This window comes from Dipodomys merriami, unplaced genomic scaffold, assembly GCF_024711535.1.
Source record: "Dipodomys merriami isolate MVZ:Mamm:240054 unplaced genomic scaffold, mDipMer1.0.p SCAF_8, whole genome shotgun sequence".
NCBI classification, from domain to species: Eukaryota; Metazoa; Chordata; class Mammalia; order Rodentia; family Heteromyidae; genus Dipodomys; species Dipodomys merriami.
In genome coordinates, this window is record NW_027206401.1 from 7,368,142 (window position 1) to 7,382,772 (window position 14,631).

A 14,631-nucleotide genomic window follows, 5' to 3' on the forward strand; every position below is an offset into this window, starting at 1 on the left:
GCTGCAGGATGGCTGGTGATGCGCACGCACACAAGGCTACAAGCTGATTCTAGGGCACTGATTCCAGGACAATAAAAACTGTGCACCAGGGAAATACATTCATAAGTCATGACTGTATTACAGGTAGTAATTTTATAGAGCCTTAAGAATGTGAACAGTGACCACAAATTTAACCAAAAGACAATAAAAGAAAAGGAAAACAAATACATAGCAGGGAAGTCAGTTTTTATTACAAACTCAGAAATTTTAAAATGTATTTCCATAGCATCCTTCACCACAATACTGATTATACTGTCTCAGCATTGCTTTAGTTTTTGGCAAACTCGAAAAGCAAACTCATGGTCACTGTAAACTACAAAGTAAAACATCAATTCTGAATCTATTAAGTGCTACAGAAGTGAAGCTACATGCTCAGATTAGCATAATTTCTGAGGAAGAAAAAAATGAGGTAATAGAAGTTATTCACTATTTTTTAAAAGGTTACTCATTAAAACAATGTTCACAGGTAGTATACTACATTTCTGCCCCTCCCCAAAAATAGATTAGAGATTATTCTAAAATCCTAAGTGCTGGTTCTAATTAGGGAAGGACAGGACCTCTTCTTCCTCCTCCCCTTCCTCCTCCTCCTCTTCTGCTTCTGCTCCTCCTGCTGCTGCTGCTGCTGCTGCTGCTGATTATTATTATTATTATTATTATTATTATTGTATTATTAAATAAGGGCTGAAACAAGCTAGGCCTTACTAGACATACTGAAATAATATCCACCTTTATTTTATTTTTGTGGTGCTGGAGATCATACTCAGGACATACTATGCAAGCAGTCTACTACTGAGCTATACTCAAAGCCATAGTTTCTCGTTAAAAAAATTTTTTTAAAGCTAGAGACCATGGATCTTTGTAATCCTAGTTACTCAAGGAGGATGAGATCTGAGGATCAATTCAAAGCCAGCAGAGAAGAAAAGTCCATGAAATTTTCATCTTCAATTCACCACCAAAAAGCTGGAAGTGAAGCGGTAGCTCAAGTGGCAGAATGCTAGCCTTGAGCATATATGGGACAGCACCAGGCCCTGAGTTCAAGTCTCAATAATGGCACATGAATGCATGTGTGTGAGTGCTTGTATTCATGTACACACGCACACACGCGCACGCACACACACACACAGAGCCAGCCACCCCTTAAGTATCAGCCCTGTCATCTGCTGAATTGATGGGAACATTAGAAGATGTTAAAGATGAAAAAAAATTGGAGATGAGAAGGAAGTAGGGAGAGGGGCACATTTGATTCTCCACTAATAACCTTGAAAATATTTAAAATGTGAAAAGTACAAATCTATAAAATTCACAAGAATGGAAACCTAATTGATTTTGAAAAGTATCCTCTCCTCTCCCCAGACTGAGCGAAGTTCAGGTGTAACACCACCTATTCCAGGAAACCATTTCCTACTCTTCTCCGGATACAGTAACTCCCAGATCCATTAATCTGCCCAACACTTGCCACATTGCATTCTAAGTACCTAGTGCACGTCTCTTACCCCGAGCGGACTTTTGAGCTCCCCTAAGGCTATTAATAAATGCCTGATAATAATCAAGATTTCAAAAAAGTCTCAATTCATTGAGCCAAATACAACAGCAAATTACATGGATACAAGAGATGGTGGAATTTGCCTGAAAGCAAAAAATCCACTTCCACATGTCACAGCTAGCATCTCTCCTAGGTTCCCATCCAAGGCCACCACCGGGCAAGCGTTCTGTGTTGTCATAAATACCCAGGGCGAGCACCTGTTCAAGGCACTCAGTGTTCACCTTACCCTATCAACTTGTGTCTTAGCAGAGTTCTCCTCCACATTCCTAGAAACCACCAAGGGTCATCTTTACAGCGACTGGTATGGGAGAGAACCCAGCCCACATTCACTAACCACGTAGTAAGTTAAACTGAACATTAGTATACTCAATTTACAGTATGAATGAGCTGTTTTTTTCCTACAAGGAATCACTTTAACTCAAATAAGTGTGTCCCAGGTATAAAACAAACGTCACTCACCATGATCAGAAGCTAAGCACAAAACAGTGAACACCATAAGACAATTCACTAAGAGATGACACTGGCATTGCCTTCTAACTGGATCCTGAGGCTCAGGCACTCAGTGTTCAGACAGAGAAAAGGGTCCGGCAGAGACTGATGTGCACAACACACCCAGAGCACACGGCGGCCACGAGGGCCGGGTCTGAGGTGAACAAAGATGGATTTGTTACTCTAGGAGCCAATGTCCTCTGGTGCTGCACCAAACACACTGAAAAACACCCGGTCAGACCATCTCCAAGAAGCCGAATTCTCTGCTTTCTACTTGCACACTGACCTCTATTTCCCTCACTAGCAAAGTAAGTGGCATTATTCTCCCTATGAGACTTGGTGAGAAAAATATGAAATGATATATGGAAAAGGTTCAGCTAGTTGCCTTGGCAGTTATTATGGATATGAGGAAACAAAAGTCCAATGCTAAAATCCTATGCTTCTCGTGTAAAATGGCAGGGCCACTACAGAAAACAGTGTGACTTCCCTTCAAAGTCAAAGCTAAGGTTAGGGTTACAGGTTACACCTGTAACCTTAGCACTTGGAAGGCTCGGGCAGGTGGAATGCAAGTTTCAGATTATCTTATGATATACAGCAAGGTAAGTAGTAACAGAAAAGAAAAATCCTCCAAGTCTAATAGACAAGAATAGGTAATATTCAATTTTCAACACGTCAAAAATAACAAACCACTTTTCCATGACACTAATGTTCAATATCAAAGAAGATACTTTGATTATGATCAGCCTTGTTATTTTAAAACTCAAATGAATTAAGCCAGGTACCGAAGTCTCATGCCTGTAATCCTAGCTACTCAGGAGGCTGAGATCTGAGGATCACAGTTCAAAGCCAGTCAGGGCAGGAGAGACCATGAGACTCTTATCTCCGATAAACCACTAGAAAACTGGAAGTGGCGCTGTGGCTTACGTGGTAAAGCGCTCGCCTTGAGCTGAAGAGTGCAGGGACAGTCCCAAGCCCAGAGTTCAAGCTCCATGACTGACAAAAAAAAAAAAACAAAAACTCAAATGAATTGTCTTCTCTGTGCTGAAAAGCATTCCAGGTCTGCCACAAAGATGATCTAATACAAAGCACGTGTATGAATGTGGGCAGCTTGATTAATCTCACCTCCCTCAGTTTCCTCATTGGTAAGGTAAGGAAGATACCAATACCCATCTCTGAAGGCCAGCATGACTCGCAGGACCAATTCAGCGCACACAGGACCCAACACAGTCAACTCTCAACTAACATTAGCTGCTGTTATTATTCAGAATAGGGAGATAAAAACAAGCATCCAAGGATTAATGAAAAACACATGGCAGAGGTTTTTACTATCATTTAGTGATAGTATCTCTTATTTACAAATAGGAAATTGAGCTCAAAAGAGACAAAATGATGGTGACCATGCTGATGGTGGTGACAATGACAACACCTACACTGACATATGACATCCTATGCTTGCTTGCTTTTTTTTTTTTTTTCTGCTGGTCCTGGGACTTGAACTCAGGACCTGAGCACTGTCTTTAAGCTTCTTTCGCTCAAGGCTAGCACTCTCCCACTTGAGCCACAGCACCACTTTCAGCTTTTTCTGAGTTGTCACGAACTTGTCTGCCTGGGCTGGCTTCAAACCACAATCCTCAGATCTCAGCCTCCTGAGTAGCTAGGATTACAGGCATGAGCCACCTGCGCCTGGCCCTATGCTTTCTTGATAAGGAAAAAATTAGGCATCTATCATAGATCCTAACCTAGAGCAAAGGATACATGGATAATATTAAGAAAGCCATTTAAATCATTATTCCTGAGTGCAACTTGATTCCAAGCGCAATCAAGACTTTTGAAAGGCTACAAAGCAGTGTGGGTCTACACTGTACCCTTTCTGAAAGTTACACTTTACATACATGCACTGGCCCCATCAAGCATGTGAAGATACTGTCTGGTTGGAATTGTGGGTTCACCCCACCAGCTCTGGAGAATGAAATACACTGCAGAGGTTCTCTCCACAAAGAAGCATTCCTTTGGTTCCTGGGTCAGCACAAATGTGAACGTTTCCCTCACTAAGATGTCTTGGAAGCCTATTTCCCAGCCCCATTCTCCTATCGCACAGGGAACTACGTACGCCTCCACCCCAAGAAATTGTCTCCTCTAAGGTACCAAATCCCTACCAGGAAAAAAGAAGTCCATACTACCACTGGAGTCTGGGTCAGGCAACCAAAGGTCAGAGCCACCATTTACTAAGGCAAGAAGAGCACAGGAGTTGACAATGGGACAGGAAATTTTACACTAGAGAAATTTTGGAACTATAGAGAATAACTCTGTGTTCTCTACAAAGACTTCGTAACCAGAAGATTTCTGCCTCCACAGCTTAGAGCACAGAAATGAAATCCGCAGTCTCTCTTGCGGCGTGGATACACTCAGGTAACAAATTCTTTCACTTAGACGCTTAGACTCAACCAAGCAGGCTTCGATCTAGGAGTAAGCACCCTGTGTGGGGCTGACTTCCAAGGCTGCTGGTGGCAGCACTGCTTTTCCTGGTCAGAGTGGCATCGTGCTGGAGCCCCTCACATCTCCATTCCGCTGAATATAGGAGGAAAATGTCCCTGAACCGTCATGCTTTGAATTCCCCTAAGTGTGTGGTGATGCAGCTGAGGTCATGAAGACTAAGGTCAGTGATGTCACCAAATTACGGTTTTCCTGCCTTTCACTGTTGAAGCCAATAAGAATGACCCCTGCACCGCATCTGTGGAATATCTAGAATGATGTGAATGTTCCATCAAAAAGCCAATGTATCACCATAAACCTCCAGATACAGGAGTAGCTTTCCAAACTCAAAGAGAGCATCTTGTATTTTCTCATTAAACTTTCCAGTATCAAGTTTGGTCTTGTCTCTCTTTGAGGAAAAAAGCTAACGATTTTAAAATCTGTACTTGACTCAAAATGTGATCTCTTCTACAAATCTACTAAGAATATCATACAGAAGATTTCAAATATGATTAAGTCCAACTACCATAGAAAAAGTAATAAAACCAGTTGCATATTCAAGAAATTTACATTTTAAGGAGCAAATAAAACTACAATATCCACAAGTCTTTTCAAAAATATTTTCTTAGTACAAAATTCCATCCACAGGGAACTTTGGCATCTAAGCTAGCAGCATCTGCTATCTACTTGGAAGTAGAGAGATGAGGTGTAAATGTATTTTGTTGGTACACCTTAAATACCTGCATGTTCACCACTGAAGAACTGAGGAAATCAAGACAAAATATGCTCAACAAAAGGCTATTATTTATATAAATCTGCAATCAGCTGAAAGAACTCCAAGTATTTCAGGTGCACAGGCAAAGCTGCTTGGCTCTGAATCTCTCCGAACAGAATATAAATGTATGAAAATGCTGTAACTAATGAAACCTCACGGTACTTCATTATTTTACCATCCCAAATGCTCCCCTTTGTTTCATTTAGTTGCACATATACATGCATGTAGCTGTTTACACATAAAATATATTTACTATACATACCATACATCACCTCTTATCACACAAAAAGTCGACCATCACACAAGTGTCCTGTTTCCCATACACATATGCAAGCACGTGTGCACACAAAGCCACAAGTAGGCTCTCTTGAGTAAATGTGGAAGCTATCAAAGAATTCTGAGTCTGAATATAGAACGGATTTCCTAAGCTCCCCTTCTGCTCCAGGACACTCCTCAAAAGCTGGAATATACTCTTTAGAAAGAACCAAAATTACACCTTGGCTACTAGAATCATTTTTAACCCCTCAGAGATAGAAAACATTTTACAAACATTTTATGTAAAAATTAAAATTTTAATCTTTAGATAGCCCTTCTCTCTCTAGTCACCCTTTTCAGAAATACCACTCAAACTGTGATTTTAACATGCGAAAGAATTCTACAATAGACAAAAAACATAAGAGTAACAGATAAAAATCCTAGAAATTGCTCAGCTGTTTCAAAAACACCAAAGAAAACATTGATTCTAGACAAATAATTGTAGTTGTTTGTCTTCTTTTTAGAAACATCTGCTACCAAAATAAACATTTACATTGGAAGAAGTGTCTTGGCTGTGAAGATGTTACCAAATAAGATGCTTATGTTCTAAAATAAATATTTCACTCAAGAAGCAGGCATCAATGTGTATAGAAGGCAGAGTAAAGACACAAATTAGAATGCTCACTGCATTGCAATAATGCTAATTTAGTTTCTACTTCAATTTAAAGTGATAGGTTTAGATGGATCACCTTTGCACCCATAAATAACTTCTTTTTAATCTTGTCACTTTCAAAGCAATGACCACAATCCATTCTTGTTGTAAAGGTCATCATTATTTTTTATTTTAAATATGTTTTGTTAGATTTATCACAATAAAATCACTCATGAACTTATATCGCTTATTCTGCTTTCTTTACCTTTCCCCAATTCTATAAATTCCAACAAGCATCAAATACTATAGCAAGGTAAAGACAGTTAAAATACCAATCCAACAACCCAGGAATATCTCAGGCGACATTTGAAATCTGACTGTTACTCATGAAGAGCTTCTGCATCCAAGTCTTCCTGAGTGCTATTTTCTAAAATCTTTTCTAAAACAAGTTGACAAAGACCTATTTAGGTTCCCAAAGGACAAGAAAAATGAAACAAAACCTTTGTTTATCCATATCCCTGAGCCAACAAAGTATGTCTTGGTATCTTTAAGAGACAAATAAATAACTGAAAAACTCAAGAGTCATATTTTAGCAACCTTAAGGCATGTGTATCTGGTAGCTTTGTGTTAGCTTAAATCAGCCAGCACATCCCTCCTACCATCCCTAGGTCCAGGTTCCAGGAGCCTGGAGGTAGAACATTCTCTACAGAGGCAGAGAGAATTCATTTCCCCTCTCAACTCAATAAAAATCCAAATAGACTAGTTTTTAGGGAACCATGCAAAATTAATCTGTTTAGGCATGTATTTGCCTGATGATGTGGGAGAATCAGCAAGTGAAAGACCACAAATGTAATTCCAGTGAAGGAAGACTGAAACAATATTTTATAATCAGATCATGCTTCAATAACTCAGTCATGAGTATGTATTTAAACAATAAAATTATCACCATACAAGTCAAGAACCATGAGGTTTAATTCTAAAATCAAACAGACAGTGGCTAGTTCCTCCTGATTCTAAAGTGGCAAAATATAAGCAGAGATCTATCCATGCTAACTTTCATATAAGCGCTACATTTCTTTCCAAGAGGATACTCCTGGGAAGTTCCCATCACAGGAGTGGAATGACAGCCAGGAGTCAAACTGTAATGCCTGAGCCAAAGACAACTTAAGACTCAGCTGGTAAGTGAGCAACTCAATTGATAAACCTGAACTCCTAAATTTTAATCCTTTGCAAACTATATGAGCAACAGTAAATGAACTGGATTCAGCTCATTAGAGGTTCATAAACCAAACACAGAAAACTTTGGAAACCATCCAGAGCAAAGTCATGACTAGCTAGTGATGTCCACTCGATACTCAATGTCATGATTATCTTCCAACTTTTCCCCTGAAGAACAGCTACAACAATGTTCCACCAATTGCATTAATACTGGGAGACGATGGATAAGGCCGGCAGGCAACCATGATGCCAGAATCTTGCGTACAGGCACATTTATAATTTCCAAAATCTGTAAAGTAACTCACTGAAAAATTCCACACCAAAGAACACAAATGAAAGCTAAGCAAATTTTTTTTTTAAAGCTAAGCAAAATAAATACATGTGCTTCTGCTCTAGTAACATTTGGTCAAATTCTTCACTAATTTTTTTCATTTCAAAACTATTAAGAACTGTTCCCATGGACTTGGTATACGTCACCTTTAAAATATTATACACATTTAAAAGGATATTCACAGTTATTTTTATCCCTTTAAATTTCAAAATGAGATTTTATTTCAAAGCTTTATTGTAACTAAAGGGGGTAAGAGAAATACAGATTTAGAGCCTTGATTATTATTAACTCAGTATGAAAGGCTGACATTTCTGTAGCCTGGATTTCAGTTTCTCACCAGATATGCTATTTCCCTTTTATTATTAGATCTGAGTGTCTCATTTTGGTTAACAGTAAAATGCCTATCTGAAATCCTAAAATATGTTGAAATACTTAATGAACAATCGATTTGATCCTTCATATAAATCCACTAGTTAACAAATGTTACAAATACATAAGAGTCACAAGGGTTAAATAAAACCAAGAATCTAAGAAAACTGAGATTATACAGAGAGAGAGAGAGAGATTATATATTTGTGTATGTACACATGCTTGCCTGTGCTACAGATTGACCACTGGGCCTGGACATTGTCCCTGAGCTTTTTTGCTGGACTAGCACTCTACCACTTGAGTCATACCACAGCTCTACTTCCAGTTTTTTGGTGGCTAGTTAAAGATAAGAATCTCTTAGACTTTCCTGCCCAGGCCAGCTTTGAACTGTAATCCTCAGATTTCAGTCTCCTGAGTCACTGGTATTACAGATGTAAGCCACTGCCACTTGGTGTTATGCATTTTGTATATCCTCTACTTTTAGCCTTACACATTTGGTTTACTTATTACTTCACTACTTTGCCTCCAGGAATTTAAGTCAATTTGAGAAGAGATGAGGGAGCATTCAGTTCTTGATTTGAACAGCATCCTTTGAGGGTAGGGGCCAAGGAATTGAGTCCCTGCTTCCACACACCAGCCTGGTATTTCTTACTACCTTTCTGTAGCCAGAACAGCAGAGAGAACTATCCACTCCAAATCAACTGCAGAGTGCAAAGGCCAGATGGAGAGACACAGAGACAAGGCTCTGTCACTTCTTTTCATCATTACAAATTATCTCCTCACAATCAGCAGCCTTAACTAAAAATTTTCTACTCTAGAAAGCAAAGCATTCCTAACAAAAGTATTAATGCAGGAAAAATTAAGGATAAAATTAAGTATAAAACTGGCTGCTGGTACTCAGAGCCGTTAATCTTCAATAATTGCAAGTAAGATCTTCCATAATCAGTACTGCAGTTTAAGAAATCAACAGGCAGGATTCAAAGGTGAGCTGCTTCTCCCTTTCCCAAACAATGTCTTAAAGATAAAGAAGAAAACAATACTCAAACCACAAAAGAAGGCTATGTATACAGTGTGAAGTATGATAAACCACTCTCCACATCCACTTACAAGAGATCAAGTCTAAGCCGGGCGCTGGTGGCTCACGCCTGTAATCCTAGCTACTCAGGAGGCTGAGATCTGAGGATCGCGGTTCAAAGCCAACCCGGGCAGGAGAGGCCGTGAGACTCCTATCTCAAATAAACCACCAGAAAACCGGAAGTGGCGCTGTAGCTCAAGTGGTAGAGCGCTCGCCTTGAGCTGAAGAGCTGAAGGACAGCGCCCAGGCCCAGAGTTCAAGCCCCACGACCGACCAAAAAAAAAAAAAAAAAAAAAAAAAAAAAAAAAAAAAAAAGAGATCAAGTCTGTCCAACTTTGTTTTCCCCCATGAAAGACTTGTGGTCAAATGCAGAGAAGACTTTGCTCTAAGAAAGTGCTGTTACCTCTGTAACCCTAGGTTACCAGGCAGCACTATGGACTAGCCTGGACTAGGGGCAAAAAATGCACACCAGCACTTGCCCAACACACTACACACGCCCTGGAGATACCACGCTAGGTACAGCGATTCCTAAGGAAATACCCTGACAAGTCTGAATCTAATTTAGACTGTTCCAAGTTTCATGCTTCCTCGGGCCAACATAACGGGATGAACTCTCAAGTATCCAAAGGACTAGGTTCCCACTGGTAGAGCTGCATACACGCTTCCAGCAAGTCCACTAGACTCTGTGGGGGAGGGAAGGAGGGGGGACAAGTCTTTTGTTTAAGAGCAGAAAGTTCTTTCACCAAAATTCACCAAGATCTGAGGTAACAGATTAAATTCTCAAATGAAATACACATTTTCAATAGGTACAGAAGATATAGTTGCTAGGAAATTAAAGCACCTGTTTGGGACACTTAAAAGAATTTTTCAAAGTTGTTAGAAAAAGACCATTAGATGACTTGAAAATCTACCTTAAGGCAGTATACTTACAAACTCAAAATCTAATACTACCTGACCTCAAAAATATAGGAATGCCAAGTTTCCTTCAGAGTTTGGATCTATGTAATCTGCTTTAAAAAAAAAAAAAAAAGCACAGCCCATCTTTCAAATACTAACCAGGTGTTCTGTCTACTTTGAAAGAAAGGATGAAAATGAAAGAAAATAGAATACCACAGTCATGTCTCCCAATTATCTCAACACTAATCTCAGGTAGACAGTAAAAGAAAAAGAAAAAGCTACCAGTAAACACAAAACAAAACAAAAAGAAGAAAAGAAAGAAGAAGAGAAAACTTAGCCCCCACCTGCTGCTGCGGGTACTGCATGGCCCCCAGGGTCCCCGGAGCCCGGCCCTGCATGCCGAGAGGGTACCGCTGTGTGCCTGGGGGACCGTAGGAGCCTCCTGGGTACGGACTGCTCTGCTGCGGCTGGGAATGGGGGCTACTGCCCATCCCATACAACTGAGGTCTCTTCATCACCACTGGATCCATTGGACTGCCCTGTGAAGAAATAAAGAAACAGGCTTATTAACTTACTGTTCATTACGAACAGAGAAGTTTGTATTGTGTTAACATATGCTGTAACAACTAGCCTCATTCTGACGATATCAAAAGCTATGATCCAACAAATAAACATCCAGAAGAACACTAAGAAAAACTTAAAAGGACTTTAACTTTTAGGAAGGTTTTAACAATCAAGAGGGAGCTGAAGTAAACCATATAAGGAATAGTTTTGCATCCTAAGCATCTAAAATTCTATTATGTATATAAGATATTAACATTCTAGTGAATCTCACCCAGCTTGTTTTAACTTATTAATAATAAGGGCAAAGGATACTGAGTGGTTAGGAAACACACAATGATGTCTTTTTTCCAGACTTGAGTCAGTGAGTCCTGATTGAGCATTTGCTGAAGTGAAAGAATAGGTTTTATATAAATGTCTAGGGTAAAAGTTTCCAAATATCACTAGTGTACAGCAGTAACCCAGACAATGAGTCACAAGCTACCACCCCAGCATAAGTAAGCATCTTACCAAACATAACCAGTTCAAAACTAGACTCTGAATTTTATTTTTGGTCTGGTGAGTCAAACTCTGGGTTTCAAGGCCAAGGCCACTCAGGCTGAGAGCCTCCGCAGGGCCCTCCACTAGGGAGCATTCAAGGGGCAGAGCAGTGTAGGGAAGTCCCTAACCCAGGGCCTTATCCAAGAGACCCTTCCTTCCAAACCAGCATCCATCCCGCACCTGTGGAAGACTTGCCACTCCTGAGGTGGGGAGGGGCGGCACAAAGCACGGCTCCAGGAGACACACCACCTAGCGTGTGTGAGGAAACGCAAGCAGTCCAACCCAAGTAAAGCAGGAGCGAGTAGGAAGGAGGTAGAAGCCAGAACAGCAGTGGACCACTTAGGGATGGATGGGAGGCTGAGTGCTTCCACAGGGCTGGCTGCCACACTGGGAAGGTGAGGTCCTGAACTGGAGCAGCACTAGGAAATAGTAAGTCCAGACTCAATCACACTGAGGACCTAGGGACTAGGAAGTGACAGTGATTAGATGCAGGTGAGACAGAGTGAGCTGTAGGACAGGGAGCCACGCCCTGCTGGAGTGAAAGGCAGCCCTGTTATCTACCAGTGCTATATACAAGTTAGAGTCCATGAGAAATCCAGGTGCAGATATCCAGGGACTCAGTGTCCGTGAGTCTGCAGGCTGGGAGTAGGTCTGACCTAGAGCTTGAGTAGGGAAGTCAGCAATGCCAAGGAAGCATGCTTCCGGAGGACAGGCGTTTCCGTCCTCGTCACTGTTCGCTTTCCAGGGTGTAAGTCAAGCAGTACACTTGGCAAACAGCAAATGCTCAACAAATGCTGGACAAAAAAAATCATAAGCAGGAAGCAAGCAAACCATATATTCAGAAAGAATGTATTTTTAAAAGAGCTGGGCCTACACCTGTAAACCTGGTGCTCAGGAGGCTGAGGCAGTTCAAGACCACAAGTTCAAGGCCAACCTAGGCTATACGTCAAGACTGTCTCACAGTCAACCAATCAACAAAAACAATGGTAAAATGAATAATTTGTAGAGAACAGCAATTTTTTTACACAAAAGCAGAGGAAGCAGGGCTGGGAAGGTGGCTCAGTGGTAGAGCACTTGCCTTGCATGCATGAGGCCCTGGGTTCGATTCCTCAGCACCACATAAGCAAAAAGAAAAAAGCCGGAAGTGGCGCTGTGGCTCAAGTGGTAGAGCACTAGCCTTGAGCTGAAGAGCTGAGGGACAGGCCCTGAGTTCAGGCCCCACGACCAGACCTCCCCCCCTCCAAAAAAAAAAAAAAAGCAGGGGAAGGAGCCTACAAAGAAGCCAAAAGAATGGTCAGCAAAAATTGTTAGCTGATTCCAGAGAGCAAGATGGCATGGGAGAGAAGACTTGAGTCATGTGTAGGAGGAAAAAAACTAAAACAGGCCTGCCACACACAGCCCCCATAGTGAGGTTAAAAGCGTGTGCTAACACTGTACTACGAAATGCTTGCTTAGCTGCGCAAGGACAGCGCCACTGCAGAGCTGAGGAAGGAAACCAGGACACCAGAAGTCAGGTATGAAGCAGAGGTAACGAAGGAGGCCAGCATGAGACCTCAAACCCAAGCTGAGGAGGCTGCAGGTAGCCAGAGTCCCATCCTGCTTCTTAGTTACCCAGCATTCACTGCGTTGATTGCAATGATTTTATTAATGAATAAGTACACTGAGTCAGATACTAAAAGTATAAATACAGGCAGCCTCAATGGCTGGTTCTGGAGATTCTCTAATGGAAGGAGACAGATATCAAGATCCTGATGTGACCAGCTGCCAGTGATTCCCACCTGTAATACGAATGACTTAGAAGGCTGAGATCAAGAGGGCTCCAGGTTATATGGTTATAGGCCAAGCCAGGTAGGAAGCTGTGAAACTGTCTCAATTCATAGGTGGGCAGAGCAGTGCACATCCATCATCCTAGCTTTTCGAGAGGCTAAGGTTAGGAAAATTGTGATTCTAGGCAATCCTGGGCAGAAAAGTCCATAAGACGCCATCTCAACAAAAGGAGCTCCAGAGCGACATACATTTGTCCTCCCAGCTGTGATGAAAACCTAAAATGAGTGCAGAGGTGTGCACCTGGATGGGAAGTAAGACCCTATCTTGGAGTGCAGCTCAGAGATATTCTACCTAGCAAGTGACAGGTAGTGAGTTCAAATCCCAGAGCAGCAGCAGGAGGAGGAAGGAGAGGAGGAGGAGGAGAAGGAGGAGGAGGAGGAGGAAGAGGAGGAGGAGGAGGAGGAGGAGGAGGAGGAGGAGGAAGAGGAAGGGAAAGAAAAAGGAAGGAAGGAAGGAAGGAAGGAAGGAAGGAAGGAAGGAAGGAAGGAAGGAAGGAAGGAAGGAAGGAAGGAAGGAAGGAAGGAAGGAGAATTTTGAAAGGAGAAGGAAGAAGGGGGAAGGGAGGAGGAGGAGGAGGAGGAGGAGGAAGGTGGTGGTGACAGCAGCAGCAGCAGCAGCATCCTAATGTCAGGACACGCTCCCTGGCCCACTGTGTGAGAGGAGCGGCTCCAGGCTCTGTAGCCAACACCTGAGCGCAGCCTGAGGGTCTAAGGGCTGATCAACCACTCATCCCCCCTGGACCAACTAGGTGGACAACACAGCAGGAAACATGTGCTTTGCCCTGGGTCCTCTGCACACACAAAAAATCTCTGCTCAAATCAGCAAATTTACAGGCTTTTTAGCTATATTACTGTCTTAACCAACTAAATAACTTTCTTTACCCCAGGAAAGCTTGGACTCAAGCTGAGTGAACATGGGCGGCAGTGGATGGTCTTGCGGGACTCGGGAGGGTGGGGCTGAGGGTCTGAACTGGCAGGAAGGGCTGGATGCCAGCCACGCTTCGGACTTGGGGAACTGGCAGGGGAAGGAAAATGTTCTTACGGGTAAGTAAAGAAAACTTTCCAGGCAATACTTCCTTTATCTAGAAAAGGGAGAAGAATAACCAAACCTGAATTGAGGACAAGAGCACCGAAGCACTAAGTACAAAACAGAGGAAGAGGCCAATGGAAGACCATCCACCCGTGGTCACGGTGACACAGCCTCTTCTAGTTCCAACCATGACGCCCCGGTGGTGGACAGGCAGCTCCCCGGCGTGTCTGCCTTCAGCACGTCTGAAGGACTCACCTCGCCGCCACACGGGCACCATCCCGTGCCACCTCTGCCTTCCACCCCATAACTCTGAAAAAGTCGCCACTTTACCATTCTCTCCTCCACTAACTGAGAGAAACAATACCGACTTCCCAATTATGGTGAACCTCAGATTGGTAAGAACTTACTACACACGACCTCAGAGTTAGAAAAACTGACCACGAATGTGCATGTGTGAACCTAAACCTGCATGTGCAACATATCAACACACTAGACTGCATGGAGACACGCAGAAAAGGACCTATGAAACAATGGGAACTCTTTCGGTTGTGACACGCAC

General features: G+C 42.2%; 1 protein-coding gene across 5 annotated transcripts in view; it reads right to left on the reverse strand.

The window, feature by feature from the left end:
• Arid1b (AT-rich interaction domain 1B) overlaps positions 1–14,631 on the reverse strand; it is a 334,344-nt gene that overhangs the window by 279,608 nt on the left and 40,105 nt on the right. For all 5 annotated transcript variants that reach the window (XM_070010549.1, XM_070010548.1, XM_070010547.1 and 2 more), the window contains exon 2: positions 10,460–10,654. In XM_070010549.1, the coding sequence (XP_069866650.1) occupies positions 10,460–10,654 (195 nt within the window). The remainder of the gene's footprint in view (positions 1–10,459; positions 10,655–14,631) is intronic.